At 56.0% G+C, this 27,418-nt stretch overlaps 1 protein-coding gene across 1 annotated transcript; it reads right to left on the bottom strand.

Annotated features, from left to right (window-relative positions):
• Positions 1-9,582: 9,582 nt before the first annotated feature.
• On the bottom strand, positions 9,583-15,062 carry NXPH3 (neurexophilin 3). The gene is made up of 2 exons (XM_029075865.1): positions 14,970-15,062; positions 9,583-10,332 (listed from the first exon to the last, which is right to left on the bottom strand). The coding sequence occupies exons 1-2, from the start codon at positions 15,021-15,023 to the stop codon at positions 9,616-9,618; spliced, it is 771 nt and encodes a 256-aa protein (XP_028931698.1). The 5' UTR covers positions 15,024-15,062; the 3' UTR covers positions 9,583-9,615.
• Positions 15,063-27,418: the final 12,356 nt, after the last annotated feature.

The raw sequence follows: 27,418 nt of genomic DNA, 5'->3' as shown, positions 1-27,418 counted from the left end.
GGGGAGCGGCCTCCGCGACGACCGTCGTCGTCACCTTCGGGAACTGGAAGACGAGGAAATCTTTGCCCCGGACGGACCACCTCGTACCGTCTTGACAAGAAGCGCACGGTTCTCCGTTTTTAGCTCTCGTGGAAAATGTTTTTGGGCATTTTTCCCTGCTTTTATTTCCCCCTCCCTCTCCCTCCGTCCTTTTTTTTTTTTTTTTTTTTTTTTGGTCCTTTAAAGAAAACAAAACAAGCCAGATGAAATGGAGGAAATTTTATCTCCCTCCATCGTCGGGTCCGACGGATCCCGTGGCCGGTCGCCCCACGGTGCCCACCGACGGCCGAGGAGCCAGCCCCGCCCCGTTGCTGCCGGCCGCTCTCGACAGGAAGAACTTTCGAGTAGCTGGTCGTTGGTTTTTTTTTTTTTTTTTCCTTTTTGAAAATATAAATAATTAACTATTTTGTATTGGGCGGCGTCTCTTGTCTTGTCTTCCAGGCCGAAGTGGAACCCCCACACCCCGGCGCACCTCGCCGAGGGATTCCGCGGGGGCGGGGGCGGGCCGGGGGTCTTCCGGTTCCCTCCCCTCTCCCCCTCGGAGGGTGGGAGGCGCGGGGCCGGCTCCGGCCTGAGCCGGACTAGCCCCTCGGCCCTCAGCCGCCCGTTTGGGCGGTCGGCGCGGTGCAGCGCGTGGAGCTCGGACACCGGGGCCCGTTCCCCGTTGCCACGTTTCGTCTCCGAGCCACCACGGAGGAGAGGGCGGGGACGTACTGCTACTGCTACTGCTAATAATGTTGGTATTTGTTAAGCGCTTACTATGTGCCGAGCACCGTTCTGAGCGCTGGGGTAGACACAGGGGGAATCAGGTTGTCCCACGTGGGGCTCACGGTCTTCATCCCCATTTTACAGATGAGGTAACTGAGGCAGCGAGAAGTTAAGTGACTTGCCCAAAGTCACGCAGCTGACAAGTGGCCGAGCCGGGATTCGAACGAGTAATAATTCCGGTGTTTCCTAAGCGCTTACTATGTGCCAGGCAGTGTTCTAAGCGCCGGGGCGGATATAAGAAAATTGGGTTGGACGCAGTCCCTGGCCCACAGCCTAAATATAATAATTATAGTATTTAATAATGTTGGTATTTGTTAAGCGCTTACTATGTGCCGGGCACCGTTCTAAGCGCTGGGGGAGATACAGGGTAATGAGGTTGAGCCACGTGAGGCTCACCGTCTTCCTCCCCGTTTTCCAGATGAGGTCACCGAGGCACCGGGAAGTGAAATGACTTGCCCACGGTCACACGGCTGGCAGGCGGCGGAGCCGGAATTAGAAGCCGTGACCTCTGACTCCCAAGCCCGGGCTCTTTCCACTGAGCCACCATGCGTATTTGTTAAGCGCTTAGTATGTACCGGGCACCCTATTAAGCGCTGGGGTGGATACAAGCTAATCGGGTTGGACACAGATCCTGGTCCCGTGTCGGGCTCCCAGCCTCAATCCCCATTTTCCAGGCCCAGAGAGGTGAAGCGACTTGCCCAAGGTCCACCCAGCAGGGCAGCGAGACCTGGCGGGAGGGGGGTTCGGGGAACTGGCCAGAGGGGTCCACCCTCCCGCTGACTAGAAACCATGGAAACCCCTGGACCCTCTCCTGGGCGGGGGCGGAGGGGGACGGGTGGCAGGGACCACCGGGCAGCCCAGCCTGGAGGCAGAGGATTGGCCCGATCGACCCAAAGGTCCCCCAAGAGTTCTTGCCTCTCCCGCGTCTCTGATAGCCCCAACTTCACCTCAGAGCGGTATTTAATAAGCGCTTTCTATGCGCCCAAGCGCTGTACTCTGTGCTATAATTAATCCCCATTTCACACCGAAAAACGTAGACCGTGCACATCGTACGCTTTACTGCACCGAGAAGCAGCGTGGCTCAGTGGCAAGAGCCCGGGCTTGGGAGTCAGAGGTCGTGGGTTCTGATCCCGCCTCTGCCACCTGTCGTTCATTCGTGGTATTTATTGAGCGCTTACTATGTGCAGAGCACTGTCCTAAGCGCTTGGAATGGACAAATCGGCAACAGATAAACTGTTGTCAGCTGGGTGACTTTGAGCAAGTCACTTCTCTGGGCCTCAGTGACTTCATCTGGAAAATGGGGTTGAAGACCCTGAGCCTCACGTGGGACAGCACGATTACCTTGTATCTCCCCCAGAGCTTAGAACGGTGCTTGGCACAGAGTAAGCGCTTAACAAATACCATCGTCATTATTATTACTCGGCGCTGGGGTAGATTCAAGGTCAAAGCCCCTGCCCCTCGGAGTGCCAACGAAGGAAGAAGGGGAACAGGGATCGAACCTTCATTTTACAGACCAGAGAACTGAGGCCCAGAGAAGTGAAATGACTTGCTCAAGGTCACCCAGCAGACAAGGGGCAGGGCCGGGATTAGAACCCTTTCTACTGGGCCAAGCTGCCTCCCTGCCGCTCTCTGATTATTAGGTGAGGATTTCAGGATCGGGTCTAGAACACGGTAAGCGCTCCATAAATACAGTAGAATGAATGAACGAATCACAGCTCACGGCTTCATCTCTACGGCTTAAGGAAGGGAAGATTGCACCTTGCCAAAGAGCCAAGATCGGGGACGACGGATAATCCCTTTCACTGTACCGACCCCAGCACCGGCACGGCGCTCCCCAAAATGGTATTATGACTATTACCGGGTTCCGCCCGAGGTCACCCGGCAAAGCGGAGGCCAGACTAGGGCAAGCCGCTTCACTGCTCCGCGCCTCAGTTCCTCATCTGGAAAACGGGGATTAAATCCTCCGATTGAAACCGCGAGCCCCGTGTGGGACGGGGGCTGCCCGACCGGAGAAACTTGGACAGTGCTTGTCACACGGTGTCAGATGCTATCGATGGTGTTTATCGAACGCTCACTGGTTGCGGAGCTCTGTACTAAGCGCTTAGGAAAGTACGGCGCAACAGGGTTGGCAGATGCGATTCCCTCCTTAATTTTTTTTTTTGTTGGTTTGGTTTATGGTACCTTTTAAGCACTTACTACGTAGTAGGCACTCTACCAAGCGCCGTGGTAGCTACCAGCGAAACAAGTTGCACACCGTCCCTGTCCCACGGGGATCTCACGGAGAAGCGGCGTGGCTCAGTGGAGAGAGCGCCGGCTTGGGAGTCAGAGGTCGTGGGTTCTAATCTTTTAGACTGCGAGCCCGCCGTCGGGCAGGGATTGTCTCTCTCTCTCTGTTGCCGAATTGTCCATTCCAAGCGCTTAGTAGAGTGCTCTGCACACAGTAAGCGCTCGATAAATACGATTGAATGAATGAATGAGTCCCAGCTCCGCCGCTTATCAGCGGTGTGACTTTAGGCAATCACTTAACTTCTCTGTGTCTCAGTTACTTCATCTATCAGATGGGAATTAAGACTGTGAGCCCCTTGCGGGACAACCTCATTACCCTGTTTCAACCCCAACGCTTAGAAGAGTGCTTGGCACGTAGTAAGCGCATACACGTACCATCATCATTATTATTAATCCCTATTTTACAGATGGGGTAGCCGAGACACAGAGATGTTCTGTTTCTTGTCACCCAGCGGGCATACGGAAGAGCCGGGATTAGAACCCAAGTCCTTCCGACTCCCAGGCCCGGGCGCTATCCACTAGGCCGTGCTGCTTCTCTCCCGTCCCCTCTGCTGCAACACAGACTGGGCTGTGTACCCCTTCAGCGCTTTGATACTGACCCCAGCCCCACCGAGAAGCAGCGTGACTTAGAGGAAAGAGCCCGGACTTGGGCGTCAGAGGACGTGGGTTCTAGTCCCGGCCCTGCCGCTTGTCGCTGTGTGACCTTGGGCAAGCCGCTTCACTTCTCTGGGCCTCAGTTACCTCATCTGGAAAAGGGGGATTAAGACTGAGCCCCACGTGGGTCAACCTGATGACCTTGTATCTACCCCAATGCTTAGAACAGGGCTTGGCACATAGTAAGCGCTTAAATATGATTATTATTAGCATGGTTCAGTGGAAAGAGCCCGGGCTTGGGAGTCAGAGGTCACGGGTTTGACTCCCGGCTCTGCCGCTTGTCAGCCGGGTGACCGTGGGCGAGTCACTTCGCTTCTCCGTGCCTCAGTGACCTCATCTGGAAAGTGGGGATTAACTGTGAGCCTCACGTGGGCCAACCTGATGACCCTGTATCTCCCCCAGCGCTTAGAACAGTGCTCGGCACCTAGTAAGTGCTTAACAAATGCCAACGTTATTGTTATTAGTACATAAACCCGCAAAGGTGATCCCCTCCCCCTCCCTGCCTCCTGTCTCCCCCAAATCCGGTCCATCCTCCACTCTGCTGTCCGGGTCGTTTTTCTACGAGAACATTCAGGCCCTCTCTTCAAGAGCCTCCGGCGGTTGCCCAGCCGCCTCCGCGTCAAACAGAAACACCTCACCGTCGGCTCTAAAAGCCGTCCATCCCCTTGCCCCCTCCTGCCACACTTGGCTACTCTCCCACTACACCCCAGCCCGCACTCTTTGCCCCTCTAACTCCGACCTTCTCACCGTCCCTCCACCTTGCCGCTCTCGCCACCGACCCCTCGCCCGCGTCCCGCCTCTGGCCTGCGACGCCCTCCCTCTTCGTACCCGACAGACGGTCCCTCTCCCCCCTTCAAAGCCGTAAGGCCCATCTCCTCCAAGAGGCCTTCCTCGACTTGGCCCTCCTTTCCTCTTCTTCCACACCCTTCTGACTCGCTCCCTTTATTCATCCCCCCTCCCGGCCCCACAGCACTTTTGTACATATCTATAAATTATCTATTTACGTTACTGTCTCCCCCTCTAGACCGTAAGCTCGTGGTGGGCAGGGAATGTCTCTTGTTCTGATACCGTTGGTATTTAAGTGCTTATTATGTGCAGAGCGCTGTCCTAAGCGCTGGGAGAGATACAGGGTGATCAGATTGTCCCACGTGAGGCTCACGGTCTTCATCCCCGTTTTCCAGATGAGGGAACTGAGGCCCAGTGAAGTGACTTGCTCACAGTCACACAGCTGACAAGTGACAGAGCCGGGGATTCGAACCCATGGCCTCTGACTCCCAAGCCCGGGAGCTTCCCACTGAGCCACGCTGTAGAGTTCTCCGCACACGGTGAGCGCTCAGTAAATACGACGGACTGACCGACCGACTCCCCAACCCGTGGCCAAGAGAGCCCCAGGCCCGGAGCAGGAGAGTCACCATCCCTCGAGGATTCGGAGGAGCTAGGGGCTCCCCCCCCCACCCCCCCCGCCTCGCCTGCCTCCGGAGCATCGGCTCGGTGCTTGGAGCGGGGGGAAGGAGGAGAGGAAACGGGGGGAAGCGGAAGAACCGTCCCCAGATCTGCTCGCCTCCCAGATCTGCTTCCAGGCCCGGATCCGGCCCGACGCCGTCACCGCCGCCTCGTTCCGACTCCGCCATCTGCCAGCCGCGGCGGAGCAGATCCAGAGGGTTTACGGCGGGCTCCGATGGGAAGAGGGAGAGAGAGAGAGAGAGATCGCCGGGAAAGGGGGAGACGGAGGGGGGGAGAGATCCCCCCCACAAGCCCAGCCCTCCCGGAAAAGCTACTGGAGGGGAAAAAGGAAGGAGGGAAAGGGGAAGAAGAAGTAACGTCGCTTCCATCTCTGCTGTAGGATGGCATTTCTCATGTAGGATGCAGGAGAGTCAATCGGTCAATCATATTTAGTCATAATGATGATATTTATTAAGCGCTTACTCTGTGCCAAGCACTGTTCTAAGCTCTGATAATGATGGTATTTGTTAAGCGCTTACTATGTGCCAAGCACCGTTCTAAGCACTAGGATAGTTACAAGGTGATCAGGTTGTCCCACGTTGGGGCTCACAGTCTTAATCCCCATTTTACAGATGAGATAACCGAGGCCCGGAGAAGTGAAGCGACTCGGCCAAGGTCACACAGCAGACAAGTAATAATGTTGGTATTTGTTAAGCGCTTACTATGTGCCGAGCACTGTTCTAAGCGCCGGGGTGGACACAGGGGAATCAGGTTGTCCCACGTGGGGCTCACAGTCTTCATCCCCATTTTACAGATGAGGTAACTGAGGCACAGAGAAGTTAAGTGACTTGCCCAAAGTCACACAGCTGACAAGTGGCCGAGCCGGGATTCGAACCCATGAACTCTGACTCCAAAGCCCATGCTCTTTCCACTGAGCCACAAGTGGCAGAGCCGGGACGAGAACCCACGTCCTCTGGCTCCCAAACCCGTGCCGTTTCCACTAAGCCACACGAAGCACGTTTACTGCGCGCCAAGCACTGTACTAAGCGCTCGGGAGAGTACAACAAAACGATAAACGGACACATTCGCTGCCCCGGTCCCGTTCCAGTTTGCTTGGTGACTTTGTCCACGGTCCCCGTCCCGACGGCTTCTCTACTCCCCACCTTGGGTGGTGAAGCAGTGTGGCCTAGTGGATAGAACGTGGACCTGGGAGACGGAAGGAGCTGGGTTCTAATGCCGGATCCGCCACATGCCTGCTGTGAGACCTCGGTCAAGTCGCTTCACTTCTCTGGGCCTCGGTTCCCTCATCTGTAAAATGGGGATTGAGACTGTGAGCTCCAAGTGGGACAAGGACTGTGTCCAACCTGATTTTCGTGAGCTACCCCAGTGCTTAGAACAGTGCTTGGAACATAGAAGCTTAACAAATGCCACAGTGAATGTTATTATTATTAGGATGAGGAGGAGGGGAGGGAGAGGAGGACACCCTCCCAAATTACCTTTATATTTATATTCATGTCAATCTTCCCCTCTAGACTCCTTGTCTACTAACCTGGTTGTATTGTACTCTCCCAAGTGCTTAGTACAGTGCTCTGCACAAGGTAAGCACTCAGTTACCACCGATTAATTGATTGATCGATTGATTCAAGAACATAAAGAAGACTCAAGGACTCCAGGAGCCCTGTCCAGGGAGGTTTGTTTTATATTGTTTCTGTATTAAGCTCTTGCTTTATGCCAAGCACTGAAGTAATAATAATACTGTGGTATTTGTTAAGCACATACTGTGTGCCAGGCACTGTTCTAAGCGCTGGGGTAGATACACAAAAATCAGGTTGGACATAATCCCTGTCCCACATAAGGCTCACGGTCTTAATCCCCATTTTACAAATGAGGGAATTGAGGCCCAGAGGAGTGAAGTAGTGACTTGCCCAAGATCACACGGCAGACGAGAAATGATAGTAACGTTGGCATTTGTTAAGCGCTTACTATGTGCAGAGCACTGTTCTAAGCGCTGGGAGAGATATAGGGTCGTCAAGTCGTCCCACGTGGGGCTCACGGTCTTCATCCCCATTTTCCAGATGAGATAACTGAGGCACAGAGAAGTGAAGTGACTTGCCCACAGTCACCCAGCTGACAAGTGGCGGAGCTGGGATTCCAACCCGTGATCTCTGACTCCCAAGCCCGGGCTCTTTCCATTGGGCCACCACTGCTAGCCCGAACTGGAATTAGAACCCACGTCCTTCTGTCTCCCTGCTGTCACTGAGGCAGGGGATGGAGGTGGGGGGCCGAGGTGGTGTTGGATGGTCCCCGAGGAGATGGTGCCCCCATCATTCCCTCCGCCACTTCGGGGGTCTCTCCTCCTCCCGCGGTGGGGGGCGGAGGGGCAGCGGCCGATTGATTTCTCAGCTGAGACCCCTGAGGCCCAGAGAGGTTAAGCAACTGCCCGAAGGCCTCCAGCAGTGCAGTGGGAGGGGCTCCACTAGTCAGACTCCCTCCTTCCCATCTTACCAGTGTGGGTTGGCGGGGGGGGGGGGGGATCCAGCCTCAAGAGGCCCAGAGATGATGGGCAGGGATTTGTGGGGTCCCCTTCTCCAGAGATTTGAGGGCGGGAGCAGTTTCCCGACTCCTAAACGTGAAATCAGACAATAACGATGGTATTCGTTAAGCGCTTCCTACGCGCCAGGCACTGTAGTAAACGAGGGACTGGATAGAAGCAAGTCGAGTTGGATACGGACCCTGTCCCACGTCGAGGCTCCCAGTCTCAATCCCCTTTTTCCAGACGAGGTAAACGAGGCCCGGAGACGTGAAGCGACTTGCCCGCGGTCTCACAGCGGACAGGGGGATTAGAACCCGTGGCCTTCTGACTCCCAGGCCACTAAGCCGTGCTGCCTCTCGTGAATGAAGTGTCAGGGTCGGGCTTCTTCACTCTGCACGGCCCCTCGACCCCCAACCGGGACCCCAGACTCCGGCCTCCTCTGCACGGCCCCCTTCCTGCTTCCTCAGAGCTCTGGCGCCGAGGACCCCCGCCCCGCGCCCCTCCTGACCCTCGCCTAGCACGGTCCGGACTCCCGCCGCCCTCCTCCGGGCCCGCCGCTCTGCGTGTCTCAACTCAGGGGACCCGCCTCCTCCGGGAAGTCGTCCGGGGTCGCCTCCCAGCCGCCCACGCCGCCCGGGATCCTCGCCGGGCCTGCCTGGCGACGTGGGGTCGTCTGTAGTCTGTGTATACGTGCAGGTAGGGGGGTGAGGCGATGGGACGGCGTTTGGAACCAGCCGGCGTTGGGTTCAGGAATGGCACCAGTTGACCCTCGGGTCAGGCCCTTTTATTTCCCCTTTCTTAGGGCTGGAACACAAGGAGACAAGGTGACGTCACAGAATCCCACCCCCCCACCCGCCGCCCCCCCCCCCCCAGTATAGACACCCCACTCGACATCCCCGACAATATAAGCCGAGACCCCGTCTCCGGCCCGGCTCTTCGGCCCCCCGGGGCCGTCAGCGGGCGATGGGGGCGCAGGCCTGCAGGACAAGGGGATGGGGAAGGGGCATCGGGGGCCCGAGGGGAGCCCAGAAGGGGAGGGGAGGGAGGGGGGCTGCCGTGTCCGGCCGAGGGGCCGCGGGGGGGGGGGGGCGGGACTGGCCCTGTCCGGCGGGCCTCCCCCTCTTCAGAACACCGGGCCCCGTTCCCCGTGTGCGGCCGGCTCCGTCCGGGCGCGGGAAGAGCGGGATGGCCCGTGAGCTCTCTGTGGGCGCGGAAGGTCACCGTTTATCGTTGCATCCTACTTTCCCAAGCGCTGAGTACAGTGCCCTGCGCACGGTAAGCGCTCAATAAACACGATCGACGAACGCCCGGCCGGACCAGACTCCCGCCGCCCGGGTCTCTGGGTAGCAGACGGTGGGGGACGGAGAGGCTCGGCGGATCCGGGACCGGGGGACGGCGGGGAGAGGGGGCGTTGGCGACGTCTGTGGCAGCGGGGGAACGGACCCGGGTGCGAGTGAGTGATCTATACATTTGTCCGTCGCCCCCTCGGGCTCGTGTCCGTCGATCGTTACGGTGTACGCTCCCAAGCGCTTGGCGCAGTGCTCCGCGCCCGGGAAGCGCTCACCAGATACGACCGAACGAATGAGCGCGCGAGTGAGTCTGCACGCGGGCAGACGGCGGTGACCCCAGCTGCCGCTGATGGCATCGGCTAAGCGTAGTGCCGTGGGCCAGGCACCGTACCGAGCGCCGGGGTGGACGCGAGCTGAGGACAGACCCGCGGAGGGCCCGGGGACCCCCGGAGCGGGACCCGGGCCCGGCCGACCTCGGCCCCCGGCCGGGCCCGACCGGACGAGATCCCGGCCCCCGGGGGGAACGGAGGGTCCCCGGCTCCCGGCCCGGTCCGGGACGAGGCGGGGGGGGGCCGGGGGAGGCGGGGGTCTGTCCCGGGTCGGTCAGCCGGAGGGGTGATAGGGCCCGTGGCCCTGGTAGTGGTAGTCGGGGCAGGCCTTCTGCACCAGTCGGTAGTCCGTGCTGTAGAAGGCCACGTAGACGCAGATGACCCGGAAGGGCTTGGAGCAGGTCCAGGTGACGAAGCTCTGGGTGTGCTCCCGGGAGCAGGTCTTGGCCGGGTCGTGGGTGCAGAGCAGCGTCTGCCGGCCCCGGGCCACCCGCTCCGACTCCACCCGGCAGTTGAAGATCTTGGAGGCCTTGGCCTCGATGAAGATCTGCCGCTCCTGGTGGAACTCGAGGGCCTTGCCGGGGGGCACCAGGCTGACGGACACGTTGCCCTGGCCCGAGGAGTTGTGCCGGAAGAGCACGCTGAAGGTCCCGTTGCCGTGGTCCACCACCTTCCCGGTGACCAGCAGGTTCAACGTGACCGTCTTGATGTTGGAGTAGAAGTCGCCCCAGCCCAAGGTCCTCCTGAGCCGGGCCGGCGGGGCCGGGGCGCCGCGGGGGGCCCGGGCGTGGGGGTCCCCCGGGGCTCCCCACAGCTCGGGCGAGGCGGCCAGCGGCTCCAGGAGGGTGGCGTTGGGCGCCGGGCGGGCCCGGCCCGGGAGGTGACCCCGTTTCCTCTGCACCCGGGAGGGGCGGGCCCGGCTCTCGGAGTCGCCCTGTTCGGGGCCTCCCCGATCCGCCTCACGGGTGGGGTCTTCGGGGCCGCAGATGACCTGGAAGGGGGCCGGGGCGGGGGGGCGGAGGGGGAGGGGAGCAGGAGGAAAGTGAGAGCTGCTTCCGAGGACCGGCTCTCCCCCAACGCTCATCCTCCCTCTTCTGCCACCCCGCCCCAGCTGGCGCTCTTCATTTCTCCCAACTCGTCCTACTCTCTGGGCTTCCTCCTCTCTTCTCTCAAGCCTTCCTTCGCCCCCCCCCCCCCGCCTGGAACTCCCTTCCCTTCCACCGGCCGCTACTCTCCCCAGCTTCGAAGCCCCGCTAAACTCACATCTCCTCCAGGAAGCCTTCCCCGATTCATCTCACCTCTCCCACCCCAGCTGGCCCTCTTCAGTTCTCCCGACTCATCCTCCCCGCTGGACTTGGTTCTCTCCTCTCTCACACCCTCCCCCCTGCTTGGGACTCCTTTCCCTTTCACCGACCACTGCTCTCCCCATCTTCAAAGCCTTATTAAAATCGCATCTCCTCCAGGAAGCCTTCCCTGCCCAATCTCGCACCTCCCACGCCATTTCCCCCCCGCCACCGCCTCTTCCGCACTTCCGAGTCACCTGAGCACCTGGGCACCCCCCTCCCCAACTCCACTGCGGCACCTGTGTCCGCATCTTTATTCTCTATTACTTCCTCTGACCTATAATTTATTTCGGCGTCTGTCTCCCCGGCTACACTGTAAGCTCTTCAAGGGCGGGAATCGTGTGTACCGATTCCGTCGTACGCTCCCTCGTGCTTAGAACGGTGTTCCGCATGCGGTCGGCACTCAAATGAGTAGTTTTGATGGACGGATTGGTTGCCCAGAGGATCTGTCCCCCCTAAAGACCCCCATCTCTCCCACACAGTAAGAGGCGGGGACTGGGTGGGCATTAGGCAGGCCTGGGATGGAGGCAAAGTCCAACAGGGAATGGGGTGAGGGGAGGGGGTCAAAGAGGGACCCCAAAGGGCCCACGGGAGGCCAGGAAGAACAGCTGGGCCGCTAAACACTCACCCCAGCCTGGTAGCACTTTGGTCCAGGTGAGTCCAAAGTAAGAAAAAAGTTTCTTAACTGTACATTCCGAGCGCTTAATACAGTGCTCTGCATATAGTAAGAGCGCAATAAATACGATCGAATGAATAAAACTGAGGTTTATCCTTCATTCCAGCGCAGCTGGTGGGGAGGATGGCTCAGAGGGCTGGTAGCTCTCTGTCCTTATCGGCAAGGGCGCCCTAAAGCCGGGAGCCAGTCCGTTGAGATTGGGCAGCCGGGGGCCTGGGCGGGGAGCCTCTTGGCTAATAATAATAATAATAATGTTGGTATTCGATAAGCGCTTACTATGTGCAGAGCGGTTTTAAGCGCTGGGGAAGATGCAGGGTAATCAGGTTGTCCCACGTGAGGCTCACAGTCTTCATCCCCATTTTCCAGATGAGGTAACTGAGGCACAGAGAAGTGAAGTGACTCGCCCACAGTCACCCAGCCGACAAGTGGTAGATCCGGGATTCGAACCCATGACCTCTGACTCCCAAGCCCGGGCTCTTTCCACTGAGCCACGCTGCTTCTCTTCCAGGCTAGATGAGGCCTGGAGGCACCCCCACCCACCCAGGGTCACAGACGGTGCCGGGGTCCTGATGATGATAGCCTGATAATGATGGCATTTATTAATCCATCAATGATTAATCATTAATTATTAATCAATCAGTGCGGAGCACTGTACTGAGCCCTCGGGAGAGCACGACAGAACAATAAACAGACACATCCCTGCCCACAGCGAGCTTACAGCCCAGAGGGAGAGGCAGACGTTAATAGAAATTAATGTTACATATATGACCGAGAGTGCCTTGGGGCTGAGGTCGGGGTGAATACCCAGTAATAAATAATAATAATTATGGTATTTGTGAAGCGCTTACTATGTGCCAAGCACTGTTCTAAGCACTGGGGTAGATACAAGGTAATCAGGTTGTCCCACGTGGGGCTCACAGTCTCGATCTCCATTTTCCAGATGAGGTCACTGAGGCCCAGAGAAGTGAAGTGACTTGCCCAAGGTCACACGGCAGACAAGCGGCGGGGCCGGGATTAGAACCCACGACCTCTGACTCCCGAGCCCGGGCCCTGGCCACTAGGCCAAGCCGCTTCTCTGAGGGCAGGGATCCAAGTGCCTACAGACGATGCACCCTAGAGGGGGATCCTGGGGAAAGAGGGTTTAAGAGCTGCCTTTCTGCCGAGCACTGTGCTAAGCGCCCCGGCGGACACACGCTCTAAGAGGTCAGGAGAGGTGAAGCCGCTCACCAGACTGACGTGGTTTAGCTTCCTCCGAGCCCGGATCCAGAGGCGGGGAGGAGGAGACCTCGGGGGGGGGGGCTTCTGTCCGCAGGGGAGCAGCTTCCCCAAGGACCCTCCCTTCCCTTGAACTTCCTTTTCTCCTCTCATTCATTCATATCTATCGAGCGCTTACTACGTGCAGGGCACTTTACTAAGCGCTCGGAAAGCGCAGTTCAGCAATAGAGACGATCCCTGCCCACGACCCGGCCCCCGTCCGTCCTTCTTCCCCATCCCACCCCCGCTTTTGCCCCAACCTCCATCTTTCCTCCCACCCTCTAGATTCCCTCCCCACGCAGCAAAACCAATCCACTTCACCCCCCACCTTGAGGAAAAGCACCAGGCAGATAATAATGAGAATAATAAGAACTCATAATATAGTCTCCCAAGCACTCAGTTCAGTGCTCTGCACACAGGAAGCGCTCAGTCAATACCGCCGATGGACTGAGGCTATTTATTAAGCGCTTATATATACTACACGCTGCGCCGTCCCCGTCTTCCGTGGGGCTCGCCGTCTAACTACCTTCTTCCCATTTCACAGGGGAGGAAACAAGTCCGTAGAGGCGAAGTGACTTGCCCAAGGTCACTCAGCCAGCCACCCGGCTCTCCCGGCTCCCCGCTCCCCATTCTTTGGGGGTGAGGGGGAGGTCGAGGGGAGGGTCCGTGTGTGCGTGTGAGTGAGATGAAGCACTGGACATTTGCGGAGTGGCTTCATGGCAAGAATCCGGACTCGGGCGGCACAGGACGTGGGTTCTAATCCCGACTCCCCCACTCTGCTGTGTGACCTTGGGCAAGTCTCATCATAACAATAATGGTATTGGTTAAGCGCGTATTATGGGCTAAGCCCCGTTCTAAGTGCCGAATTGTACATTCCAAGCGCCTAGTACAGTACTCCGCACTCAATAAATACTATCGAAAGAACGAACGGGGGGGATACAAAGGAATCAGGTTGTCCCGCATGGGGCTCGCAGCCTTCATCCCCATTTTACAGATGAGGTCGCTGTGGCCCCGAGAATGATAATAACTGTGGTATTTGTTAAGCGCTTACTAGGTGCCAAGCACTGTTCTAAGCGCTGGGGGAGATATACAGGGCGATCGGGTTGTCCCTCGTGGGGCTCACAGTCTTCATCTCCATTTGGCAGATGAGGACACCAGCCCAGAGAAGGGAAGCGACTTGCCCCAAGTCACACAGCTGCCAAGTGACGGAGCCGGGGATTAGAACCCATGACCCCCTGACTCCCAAGCCCGGGATCTTTCCACTTCACTTCTCTGGGCCTCAGTTGCCTCATCTGTAAAATGGGGATGAGGACGGCGGGCCCTCCCGGGGGGCCGTCTGATGACCCTGGATCCACCTCGGAGCTTAGAACAGGGCTTGAAGCACACCGTGAGCGCCGAGCAAATCCCCTGCTGAGTATTTCCCCGGGGGGCGGAGCAGGAGGGGAAGGACCGGAGGGGGGAGAGGGGTCGGGGGGCTGGGACGGGGGGCGGGGGGCAGATCCCTTAACCCCTCCCGGGTGGGACCTGGACCCCTCTGCCCCCCTGGGCCCAGGGGACCTGCAGGGGCGGGGGGAGGCCGGAGCGGGGGGTCCCCGGGGACGGACGGACGGACGGACGGAGGGACGGAGGGACGGAGGGACGGAGGGACGGAGGGACGGAGGGATGGAGGGAGGGGGCGGGGCGGGTTTCCGTGGTGACGGGCCGCCGGGAGCGGCGGGAAACCGGGATGAAGGGGCTCAGCTGCTGCGGCAGCCCCGGGCGGGACACGCTCCCGGCCGTCCTGGGGGCACCGGCGGCACCGCAGGGAGAACAAGAGGAAGGAGGAGAAGAAGGAGGAGACGAAGAGGAAGAAGAAGAAGAGAAAGAAGAAGAAAACAACAGGAGGCAGCCAGGGCGGGGGAGGGATGGGGAAGGGATGGGGAAGGGAAAGGAAAGGATGGGGAAGGGTGGGGAGGGATGGGGAAGGGAATGGGGAAGGGAATGGGGAAGGGAATGGGGAAGCGATGGCCAGAGGGGGCTGCCCGGCCCCGTCCGGTCCAGGGCAGGCGTCCCGGGGCTCCCCAGTCCGTCGGTCCGTCAGCGCCGGGGTCCCGGCCCCTCCGCCCCCCCGGGGGGGCTCAGCCCCGGGACCCCACATCCGTTAACCCCCCCCCCCCCCGCGCGCCGGAGACGCAGCCTCCCCCTCCCTCCCCCGGTCCCATCGGGGCCCGGGGGCACCGGCCCGCCCCCACCCCCAGCCCGGCCGGGCCCGGCCCGGCCCCCGCCCGGGGAAGTTCCGGGGGGACAAAGTTTGGTGGGTCGGGAGGTTGGTTCCCGCTCCCGCTCCCGCCCCCCGCCGGGGTGGCCTCTTCTCACCAGGTAGATGGTCCCCTGCACCAGGAACACGAAGCAGCAGCGGCTCAGTTGCATCTTCCTCCTCCTGCTGGTCCTCCCGGTCCTCCCGCTCCTGGTCCTCCTCCTCCTCCTCCTCCTCCTCCTTCCTCCTCCTCCTTGTCGTCGTCGTCGTCGTCCCCTCCCCTCGGGTCCCCGCCCCGGCCTCCCCCTCCGCCCCCGCCCCCCGCCCCCCCCCTCCGCCGGACCCCGACTCTCCCTAAGCGCTGAGCCCCGGGGTCTGCCCGGCTGGGTCTCAGCTGGGCCCTCGCCCCCCGGGCCCGCCCCCCGGCCCGCCCCCTCCCCAGCTGCTCCAGCTGCGTCCCTTCCCTCCTTTCCTCCTTCCCTCCTTCCCTCCTTCCCTCCCTCCCTCCTTCCCTCCCTCCCTCCTTCCTTCCTTCCCTCCCTCCTGCCTTCCTGCCCTCCTTTCGACCCTCCCTCCATCCCTCCCTCCCTTCCTCCATCCTTCCTTCCCTCCTTCTCCCTCCCTCCTTCCCTCCTTTTCTCCTTCCATCCTTCCCTCCCTCCTTCCTTCCCTCCTTCTCCCTTTCCTCCTTTCTTCCTTTCCTCCTTCCGTCCTTCCCTCCCTCCCTCCTTCCCTCCTGCCTTCCCTCCTTCCTTTCATCCTTCCTTCCCTCCTTCCTTCCCCCCTCCCTCCTTCCCTCCTTTCCTTCTTCCCTCCTTCCCTCCCTCCCTCTCTCCTTCCTTCCCTCTTTCCCTCCTTCCCTCCCTCTCTCCATGCTTCGTTTCCTCTTTCTCCCTCCCTCCTTCCCTCCTTTCCTCCTTCTGTCCTTTTCTTCCCTTCCCTCCCTCCCTCCTTCCTTCCCTCCTTCCTTCCCTCCTTCCCTCTCTCCCTCCTTTCCTCCTTCCTTCTGTCCTTCCCTCCTTCCTTCCCTCCTTCCCCCTCTCCCTCCTTCCCTCCCTCCCTCCTTCCCTCCTTCCTTCTATCCCTCCCTCGTTCCCTCCCTGCCCCCTTGCGGCGTTGGCAGGGACCGGGGCCAGGAGGCCGGGTGGGTCGGGGGCACCCACTTTGACTCTCATTTTATTTATTTAGACAGTTTATCTGTTTATTTGTATTGCTGCTTGTCTCCCTCCATTCTTTCATTCATTCAGTCAGTCATTCATATTTACTGAGCACTTTACTGTGTGCAGAGTACTGTACTAAGCGCTTGGAAAGTACACTTCATCAATAAAGAGAGACAATCCCTGCCCAGTCCAGGTTTACAGTCTAGAGGCTGGGGGGAGACAGACTTCAAAACAAGTAAATGGGCATCAATATAAATAAATAGAATATAGATATTTACATATAGGCATAAGTGCTGCAGGGCTCACAGTCTTAATCTTCATTTTACAGATAATAATAATGAGCGCTTACTATGTGCTAAGTGATGGGGTAGATACAAGGTGATCAGGTTGTCCCACATGGGGCTCAGAGTCTCAATCCCCGTTTTACAGATGAGGTCACTGAGGCACAGAGAAGTTAAGTGGCTTGCCCAAGGTCACACAACAGACGAGTGGCGGAGCTGGGATCAGAACCCACGTCCTCTGATTCCCAAGCCACTAATCCACGAGGGAGCTGAGGCCCAGAGAAGTAAAGTGACCCGTCCGAGGTCACTCAGCAAACAAGGGGCAGAGGCAAGATTAGAACCCAGGTCCTTTCAACTCCTTGGCTTCTCCTGGGTGGAGGTGGAGGGCGAGGTGGTCCCGGGTCTCCGGAAACTTGGAGGGTGACTCTTCTTCTCTGGGGGGGGTCTCGACTCTTCTCATCTTCATCCTTCTTCATCCCTTAACCCCTTCCCCGCTCCAGCCTCTTGTTCCTTGTTGGGCCAGGACTCCAAGGTTGGGGGTGGTTTTGGTTTTTCTTTTAAAAGGTATTTGCTAAGCGCTGCCCATATTCCAGGCTCACATTCTAAGCCCTAGAGTAGCTACAGCTAATCAGGTTGGATCACAGTCTTAAATCCCCCTTTGGCAGATGAGGTAACCGAGGCACAGAAAATAATAATAATGATGGTATTTGTTAAGCGCTTACTATGTGCCCAGCACTGTTCTAAGCACTGGGGTAGATTCAAGGTAGTCAGGTTGTCCCACGTGGGGCTCACACTCTTAATCCCCATTTTACAGATGAGGTAACTGAGGTAACTGAGAAAAGCAAAGTGACTCGCCCAAGGTCGCACAGCAGTCAAGTGGCAGAGCTGGGATTAGAACCCAGGTCCTTCTGACTTCCAGACCCGGGCTCTAACCATGAGACCACGCTGCTTCTCAAAGATAATCATGTCCCAAATAGGGCTCACGGTCCAGGTAGGAGGAAGCGCGAGTTTTGAATTAATAATGTTGGTATTGTTAAGCGCTTACTATGTGCCGAGCACTGTTCTAAGCGCTGGGGTAGACACAGGGGAATCAGGTTGTCCCACGTGGGGCTCACAGTTTTAATCCCCATTTTCCAGATGAGGTCACTGAGGCACCGAGAAGTGAAGTGACTTGCCCACAGTCACACAGCTGACAAGTGGCCGAGCCGGGATTCGAACCCATGACCTCTGACTCCAAAGCCCGGGCTCTTTCCACTGAGCCACGCCGCTTCCCATTCTGCAGATGAGGGAGTGAAGTTACCTGCCCAAGATCACCCAGCAGACAAATGGCTGAGCAGGGCAGCATTCATTAAATACGATAGATTGCTCAGGAGAGTTAACAGAAGCAAAAGATACAGCGCCCGTCCTCGAGGAACCCGGTGGATAGAGCCCAGGCCTGGGAGGTCATGGGTTCTAATCCCCGCTCCGCCGCTTGTCTGCTGTGTGACCCTGGGCAAGTCACTTCTCTGTGCCTCAGTTACCTCACCTGTAAAATGGGGATTAAGACTGTGAACCTCCCATGGGGCAAGAACTGGGTCCAACCTGATTATCTTGTATCTACCCCAGAGCTTAGTACAGTGCCTAGCACCTAGTAAGCATTTAGACTGTAAGCCCATCAAAGGGCAGGGACTGTCTCTATCTGTTACCGATTTGTACATTCCGAGCGCTTAGTACAGTGCTCTGCACACAGTAAGCGCTCAATAAATACTATTGAATGAACGAGTGAACTTAGCAGGTACTACTTTTGTATAAAAAAGGGACCTTACCGTTGCATGGGGGAGACCCAGGCAGAAATCGTTTTCAAAGAATGGGAGCTGGGAGGGGAGCAAGGAAATGATTAGTAGCAGCAAGAATATGTAAGGATGAGGTAAATGTAAAGCCCATAGTGGGCAGTAATATGTCTGTCGTTATACTGTGCTCTCCCAAGTGCTTAGTACAGTGCTCTGCATGCAATGAGCACTTAATAAACACGATTGAATGAATGGGAAAATAATGGAATAGACGATTGAATACACATAGATAGATGAATGCTGATGATGGGTGTGCCGATATTCATTCAGTCGATGGTATTTATTGAGAGCTTTCTGTGTGCAAAGCACTGTACTAAGCACTTACAAGTGCTACGGGTGGTTACTGCGTTGCTAAAACTCGGGGTGTTTGCTAGGATTAATCAGCGGAGGCTTCCTGGAGCAGGTAGACTTTTAGGAGGACTTCAAGGAGAGAGAGAGCTGTGGTCTGGTGGATTTGAGTGGGGAGGGAAGATCCAGCCAGCCAGTCAGTTAATTGTATTTATTGAGCGTTTACTGTGTACGGAGCACTGTACTAAGCACTGGGGAGAGTACAATATAACCGGTACATTCCCTGCCCACAACGAGCTTGCATTCTAGAGGGGAGACAGACATGAATATAAATAAATAAGATTACAGATATGTACGCAAGGGCTGTGGGGCTGGGAGTTGGGGATGGGTAAAGGGAGCAAGTCAGGGTGACCAGAAGGGAGAGGGAGAAGAGGAAAGGAGGGCTTAATCGGGGAAGGCCTCCTGGAGGAGATGGACCCTTTGATAAGGCAAGGAGCGGGGGCGAGTCGGTCAGACTTGAAGAGGGAGGGCGTGCCGGGCCGGAGGCGGGACGTGGGCGAGAGGTCGGCTGCGAGATAGACGAGCTCGAGGTACAGTGAGCAGATTGGCGTTAGAGGAGTGAAGTGCTCACCTACGTCCTGCCTCTGACCTGGAACTCCCTCCCTCTTCACATCCAACAGACCACCGCTCTCCCCACCTTCAAAGCCTAAAATCACAAGATTTAAAGCCTTCAAATCACAATTCCTCCAAGAGGCCTTCCGCTATTAAGCCCTCTTCTATTTATCTGACTCCCTTCTCCCTTCTGCCCGGCCCATCCCCTTGGATTTCCACCCTTGAAGAAGGTGATATTCAACCCATCCTTAGCCCCACAACGTCTCCGTACAAAGCGGTCATTTATTTTTTCATCTATATTAATGTCAGCCTCCCCCATCTTCAGAGTCCTTCTGAAAGCCCAGTGCCTCCGGGAAGCCCCAGAGAATTCCCCTCTCTAGACTGTATGTTCGTTGTGGGCAGGGAATGTGTCTGTTTACAGTTGTATGTGTTCTCATTCATTCATTCGTTCAATAGTATTTATTGAGCACTTACTATGTGCAGAGCACTGTACTAAGCGCTTGGAATGGACAGTTTGGCAACAGATAGAGACAATCCCTGCCCAGTGACAGACTCACGGTCTAAACGGGGGAGGCAGACAGCAAAGCCAAACAGAACAAAACAAAACAAGTAGTCTGGCACAGACATCATCAAGATAAATAGAATCCTAGATATATACACATCATTAACAAAATAGAGTAATAAATAATATATACAAATATGCACTGTGCTGTGGGGAGGGGAAGGGGGAAGATCAGAGGGCGGGAGAAGGGGGGATGGGGAGGGGAGGGGGAGGGGAGGGAAAGGGGGGCTCAGTCTGGGAAGGCCTCCCGGAGGAGGTGAGCTCTCAGTAGGGCTTTGAAGAGGGGAAGAGAGTTTGGCGGATTTGAGGAGGGAGGGCGTTCCAGGAAGGAGGTAGGACGCGGGCCGGGGGTCGACGGCGGGACGGGTGAGAAGGAGGCCCAGGGAGGAGGTGAGCGGCAGCAGAGGAGCGGAGCTTGCGGGCTGCGATGGAGAAGGAGAGGAGGGAGGGGAGGCAGGAGGGGGCCGGGGGATGGACAGCTTGGAAGCCAAAAGTGAGGAGTTTTTGTTTCGTGCGAAGGTCGATAGGCAACCACTGCAGGTTTTCGAGGAGGGGAGTGACGTGGCCAGACCGTTTCTGTAGGAAGATGATCCGGGCAGCGGAATGAAGAATAGACTGGAGCGGGGAGAGACAGGAGGAAGGGAGATCAGAGAGAAGGCTGACACAATAATCCAGCCGGGATATTATGAGAGCTTGTACCAGCCCGGTAGCCGTTTGGATGGAGAAGAAAGGGCAGATCTTGGCGATATTGTGAAGGTGAGACTGGCAGGTGTTGGTGACGGATTGGATGTGTGGGATGAATGAGTAGCACTTAGTACAGTGTTCTGCCCACAGGAAGTGCTCCACAAATACAACTAACTGAATGAATTCTTCTCCCAACCAACCATCCCAACTTCCACCTCTGTACTTCTCAAACACCCATAGCTCTTCTATTTCAGCCCTTATCTCATCATCATAATTATGGTATTTGTTAAGCGTTTACTCTGTGCCAAGCACTGTTGTAAGCACTCCGCAGTCATTTTTCCATTCTCCTATTTCCTCCTGTCTATAATTATTTTGTCAGTCCCCACTGCTAGTTGAGAGAACAGAGGCACAGAGAAGTCAAGTGACTTGCCCGGGGTCGCACAACAGACAAGTGGACAGGGACTGTGTCCAAACAAATTTGCTTGTATCCATCCCCAGCGCTTAGTATATTGGCTGGTACATCTCCCAGACCAAGGATGCCCAGCACGGCGTGTCCGGCCGATGGGCTGGCCCAGATTGCCGGGGGGTAGGGGCCGGGGTGGGTGGGCGGTGAGAGGACGGGGGTGGAGTGAGCAGCGTGGGGGGAAGCGAGGGGGATTCAGCTCTACACTCATCCCTGCCTGAAGGATCCTCCCGGTGTCTAGCCTCAATCCTTCTCGCTGCAATGTAAACCTATTTATACAGTGGAGGTGGCGAAGGAGGAACTCAAACTTCAGAGCCTTGGGACAGGCCTTGTGACTCTGGGGCCAGCTCGTTGTGGGCAGGAAATGGGTCTGCTTATCGTTCTGGTGCACTCTCCCAAGTGCTTAGTACAGTGCTCTGCACATGGTAAGCGCTCAATAAATACAAATGAATGAATAATAATAATAATGTTGGTATTTGTTAAGTGCTTACTATGTGCCAAGCACTATTCTAAGTGCTGGGATGGATACAGGGTCATCAGGTTGTCCCACGTGGGGCTCACAGTCATTTTACATTTTACAGATGAGGTAACTGAGGCACCAGAGAAGTGAAGTGACTTGCCCCAGGTCACACAGCTGACAGGTGGCAGAGCAGGGATTAGAACACATGACCTCTGACTCCTAAACCCATGCTCTTTCCACTGAGCCACGCTGCTTCTCGTTTTTATTATGGTATTTGTTAAGCACTTACTAAGAATAAAAGTGTCATTTCCTCCTCCTCCGCACCAGAGATGGGCAAGGAGGACTTTGGGACATACACAGAGAAGCAGCGTGGCTCAGTGGAAAGAACACGGGCTTAGGAGTCAGAGGTCATGGGTTCTAATCCCGGCTCCACCACCTGCCAACTGTGTGACTTTGGGCAAGTCACTTCACTTTTCGGTGCCTCAGTGACCTCATCTGTAAAATGGGGATGAAGACTGGGAGCCTCAGGTGGGACAACCTGATCACCCTGTATCTACCCCAACAGTGCTCTGCACATAGTAAGCGCTGAACAAATACCAACATGAATTAATGAACACAGCGACGCAGGGGTGGAGTCGCACTGGAAAGAAGGACCCAGGCACCTCGCCTCCCACCCTGACCTTTTTCTCTCCCCGGGTCGGAGAGGACGGGGAACACTGGAGCCAACCGGGCTCTCCCTAGGCTTCCTCTTCCCTCGCCCCTCCCGAGAGCCGGCAGGCTGGTGAAATGTTTCATCACGGGGCCGCTGAGGCCGAGCACTAGCCGAAGACCACTAGCCAAAGAGCGCCAGCCCGGGAGCTTGCCACCCGCTCTCTGCTCGGCGGGACGCCAAGCCACTCGATCCATCCGTTGATCAAGCAGTCGTACTTAGTGAGCGCTTACCGTGCGCAGGGCACTGTACTAAGCACTTGGGAGAGCGCAGTAGAGTGAAGTCGGTAGATTCCCCGCCCATAAGGACTCACAATCTAGAGGGGGAGAAAGATGTGAATAGAAATAAAGAAATGACCGTTATGGACATAAGTGGGGTGGGCCTGGGAGGGGGGATGAAGAAAGGGAGCAAATCGGGGTGAGGCAGAAGGGAGTGGGAGGAGAGGAAAGGAGGGCGCGGTCGGGGAAGGCCTCCAGGAGGAGACGGGCCTTCGGTAAGGCTTTGAAGGAAGGGGAGAGTCATTGTCGGATTTGAGGAGGGAGGACGTTCCGAGCCAGAGGCGGGTCGTGGGCGAGGGGTCGGCTGCCAGGTAGGTGAGATGGAGGTCAAGCGAGAAGGTTGGCATTAAGGGACAGAAGTGCACAGCCTGGCTCGTAGTAGGAGAGCAGCGGGGTGAGGTAGAGGGGGCAACGTGTTTCCGCTTGATGCAGAGATCGATGGGTAACCACTGCAGCTTCTTGAGGAGTGGGGGAAACATGGACTCAACCTTACTGAGCACTTACTATGGTCAGAGCACTGTACTAAGTGCGCAGGAGAGGACAACACCCCAGAATTGGTAGACACGTTCCCTGCTCCGTACGAACTTCCAATGCCGAACGGTGGACGGCCTTCAGAGACCGCGGCTGTCACCTTCCATCAAGAGGTCCTTTATCCAGGCCACCCGGGTCTCTGATGGCAGGACGGAAGAGGGGAGGGAGGGGGTCTCCATAATAATAATAATGCTGGTATTTGTTAAGCACTTACTATGTGCAGAGCACTGTTCTAAGCGCTGGGGTAGACACAAGGGAATCAGGTTGTCCCACTTGGGGCTCACAGTCTTAATCCCCATTTTACAGATGAGGTAACTGAGGCACAGAGCTGCTTCCATCCAGACGGGCACCTGCCCGGGCAGGCCTCTGAGACCCCCAGCTCCTTCCCAGACCAGGCTGCTCGCCCGGCAGGCTCTGGAAGCAGCGTGGCTCAGTGGAAAGAGCCCGGGCTTGGGAGTCAGAGGTCATGGGTTCTAATCCCGGCTCCGCCGCTTGTCAGCTGTGTGACTTTGGGCAAGTCCCTCTGAGCCTCAGTTCCCTCATCTTTAAAATGGGGGTTAAGACTGTGAGCCCCACGTGGGACAACCTGATCACCTTGTACCCTCTCCAGTGCTTAGAACAGTGCTTTGCACATAGTAAGCACGTAACGAATACCAGCATTATTATTATTATCCCAAATAGTGCTCGGCACATAGTAAGTGCTTAACGAATACCATCATCATCATTATTATTATTATGGGGCTCACAGTCTTGATCCCCATTAAGACAGATGAGGTAACGGAGGCACAGAGAAGTTAAGTGGCTTGCCCAGTGTCACCCAGCCGATGACTGGCACGGCCCAGATCGGATGATTTCCCGAACCACGTAAACTTCCTTACTTCTGCTACCAACAGCTCCGTCTAACAATAATATAGGTGCTATCTGTTTAATGCTCACTGGGTTTTAAGCCCTGGAGTCGATTCAAGGTAATCAGTTTCTAGTCCCCGTCCCATGCAGGTTAAGTAAGAGGGAGAAGGGGTTTCCTCCTCCGGGTAGTAGAGGCTAGCTTCTGCCAGCTCGTCTCCATTAGATCCTAGGCTCAATCGATCTGTCAATCGATCAGCGGTATTTCCCGAGCGCTTACAATGTGCAGAGCGCTGTGCTAAATGCCCTGACTTGCTCTCCTTATTCATCCCCCCTCCCAGCCCCACCACACTTATGTACATCTCTGTCATTTATTTATTTATAATAATGTCTGACTCCCCCTCTAGACTAAGCTCACTGTGGGCTGGGAATATGTCTATTTATTGCTACAGTGTATTCTCCCAAGCGCTCAGTACGGTGCTCGGCACAAAGTAAGGGCGCCATAAATACAACTGACTGACTACGATATAATAGAATTAGCAGACATGTTCCCTGCCCATAACGAGCTCCTTGAGGGGAGGGACTTGTACTCTCTGAGGTGTTTAGTACAGTGCTCTGCACACTCTAGGTGCTCAGTAAATATTATTAAGGGAGTCCTATCTTCCCCCCTCAGCATGTTGGTCCCTCAAGGACAAACCTACTCCTTGCCTGTGAATTTTTTTTATGGTATTTGTGAAATGCTTTATTACGTGCTAGGGCTAGATTCAAGCTGATTCATTCATTCAATCAGTCATATTTATTGAGCGCTTACTTTGCACAAACCTCTGTACTAACCGCTTGGGAGAGTACAATACAGCAACAGACACATTCCCTGCTCACAACAAGCTCAGTCTAGGTTAGACCCAGTCCCTGACCCACATAGGGTTCCCAGTCTTAATCCCCATTTTACAGATAAGGAAGCTGAGGCCGGGAAAGGTGAAGTGATTTTCCCAAAGTCACACAGCAGACGGGTGGCTGAGTGAGGATTAGAACTCAGGTCCTGCGACTCTCAGACCCATGCTCTTTCCCCTGGTCCACCCTGATAATAATTGTATTTTTATGTGTTTACTATGTAGACAGCACTTATATCCACAGCACTTGTGTATATATGTGAAGCGGCGTGGCTCAGTGGAAAGAGCACGGGCTCGGGAGTCAGAGATCACGGGTTCTAATCCCGGCTCCGCCGCTAGTCAGCTGTGTGACCTTGGGCAAGTCACTTAACATCTCTGTGCCTCAGTTACCTCATCTGTCAAATGGGGATTAAAACTGTGAGCCCCACATGGGACAAACTCATCACCTTGTATCCCCCAGCGCTTAGAGCAGTGTTTTACACATAGTAAGCGCTTAACAAGTACCACAATTTTGTTATATGTACTTACTTATAATTATAATTGTATTTATTTTTATTAATGGTGTATCTACATGAGAAGCGGGGTGGCCTAGTGGAAAAAAGCCTGGGCTTGGGAGTCAGAGGTCGTGGGTTCTAATCCAGGCTCTGCCATTTGTCAGCTGTGTGATCTTGGGCAAGTCGCTTAATTTCTCTGTGCCTCAGTTACCTCATTTGTAAAAATGGGGATTAAAGACTGTGAGCCCCCCGCGGGACAGCCTGATTACCTTGTATCTACCCCAGCGCTTAGAACAGTGTTTGGCATAGAGTAAGTGCTTAACAAATACCGACATTATTATTATTATGTCTATAATTCTATTTATTTATAATGATGCTATTGATGCCTGTTTACTTGTCTGGATGTCTGTCTCCTCCCCTTCTAGACTGTGAGCTCGTTGTGGGCAGGGATTGTCTCTATTTGTTGCTGAATTGTACTTCCCAATCGCTTGGTAATAATAACAGTTATGGTATTTGTTAAGCACTTACTATGTGCCAAGCACTGTTCTAAGCGCTGGGTGCATACGAGGTCATCAGTTTGTCCCATGGGGGACTCACAGTTTTAATCCCCATTTTACAGATGAGGTAAATGAGGCACAGAGAAGTTGAGCGGCAGATAGGTGGCAGAGTCGGGATTAGAACCCATGTCCTCTGACTCCCAAGCCCGTGCTCTTTCCACTGAGCCACCCTGATGTGCGCACAGTAAGCGCTCAATAAATACGATTGATTGAATGAATGAATATGTGCCAGGCACTGTACTAAGCGCTGGGGTGGATACAAGCAAATGGGGTTGGACACAGTCCCTGTCCCGCTTGGGGCTCCCGCCTCTAGACTGTGAGCCCATGGTGGGCAGTGATTGTCTCTATCTGTTGCTGAATTGTACTTTCCAAGTGCTTAGTACAGTGCTCTGCACACAGTAAGCGCTCAGTAAATACGATTGAATGAATGAATGAATGGAGCTCTCAGTCTCCATCCCTATTTTCCAGATGAGGTCCCTGAGGCCTAGAGAAGGGAAGTGATTTGTCAAGACCAATAATAATGTTGGTATTTGTTAAGCGCTTACTATGTGCAGAGCACTGTTCTAAGCGCTGGGGTAGATACAGGGTCATGAGGTTGTCCCACTTGAGGCTCAGTCTTAATCCCCATTTTACAGATGAGGTGACTGAGGCCCAGAGAAGTGAAGTGACTCGCCCACAGTCACACAGCTGACAAGTGGCAGAGTCGGGATTCGAACCCATGACCTCTGACTCCCAAGCCCGGGCTCTTTCCACTGAGCCACGCTGCCGATCTGCCCTGGGGGGGGGGGGGTGCCGGTGGAAGGGTCCAGGAGGCCTGTCTGGGGGTCCCCGGGGAAGAAGGGGGCACAGGCTCAGGGGGAGGCTGGGGGTCAGGGAACTGGGGGCCGGGCAGCGTGTCTTAGGAGGGAAGCAGCCTGGTCGTGGGTTCTAATCCCGACCCCGCCACTAGTCAACTGTGGGACTTTGGGCCGGTCACTTCACTTCTCTGGGCCTCAGTTTCCTCCTCTGGAAAACGGGGCTGAGGCCTGGGAGCCCCACGTGGGACAACCTGATGACCTTGGATCTCCCCCAGCGCTCAGAACAGTGCTTCTAGCCTGTAAATCCGTTGTTGGGTAGGGCTGGTCTCTGTTGCCGAGCGCTCAGTACGGTGCTCTGCGCGTAGTAAGCGCTCAATGAAGACGATTGAATGAATGCTCGGCGCCAAGTAGCGGCATTTTTTTGTGGAGTTGTGCTGCCCTCCTGTGGCGGCGGGCGGGAAGGCGCTTGGTCCGGTCCCGGCAGAGTGGGGGGCGGGGGGCGGGGGCGGGGGGCGGGGTGGCCGGCTCCCCCCCACCGAGGTCTTTCGGGGAGCGACTTGATGATATTTCACGGGCCCGAGGGGCCGGGGAGGTGGGCGGGAGGCCACAGGGATTGGCATTGCAATGACCAAAACCTAAATAATAATGTAATAATAATACTACTATTAATAATGTTGGTATCTGTTAAGCGCTTCCTATGGGCCAGGCACCGTACTAAGCGCTGGGCCGGAGGCAAACAAATCGGGTTGGACACGATCCTTGTACCACGTGGGGCTCACAGTCGCAAGTCCCATTTACGGATGAGGTAGGTGAGGCACAGAGAAGTGAAATGACTTGCCCGAGGCCTCACAGCAGACAAGTGATGGGGTCGGGATTAGAACCCAGTTCCTTCTGACTCCCAGGCCAGGGGTCTACCCCCTCCACCATGCTGCTTCCTAAATGCCCGACTGGGAGGTCAGGAGACCTACGGGCCTGGCGCAGGGGTCTAGGCTGTGAGTTCGTTGTGGACGGGGAAGGTGTCTGCCCGCTCTGTACTGTACCCTCCCAACTGCTCAGTACAATGCTCTGCATAGAGTAATTGCTCAATAAATACCATTGACTGACTAAGTGACTTCAACACAAAAGAATTA

Source organism: Ornithorhynchus anatinus, chromosome 11 (genome assembly GCF_004115215.2).
Source record: "Ornithorhynchus anatinus isolate Pmale09 chromosome 11, mOrnAna1.pri.v4, whole genome shotgun sequence".
NCBI classification, from domain to species: Eukaryota; Metazoa; Chordata; class Mammalia; order Monotremata; family Ornithorhynchidae; genus Ornithorhynchus; species Ornithorhynchus anatinus.
This window is presented reverse-complemented; position numbering and strand designations above follow the sequence as displayed.

Coding starts and splice junctions, on each gene's coding strand:
- NXPH3 (XM_029075865.1), bottom strand. CDS start 15,023: ATGCAACTGAGCCGCTGCTGCTTCGTGTTCCTGGTGCAGGGGACCATC. Junction 10,333..14,969: donor TGCAGGGGACCATCTACCTG/GTGAGAAGAGGC, acceptor GCCCCCTTCCAG/GTCATCTGCGGCCCCGAAGA.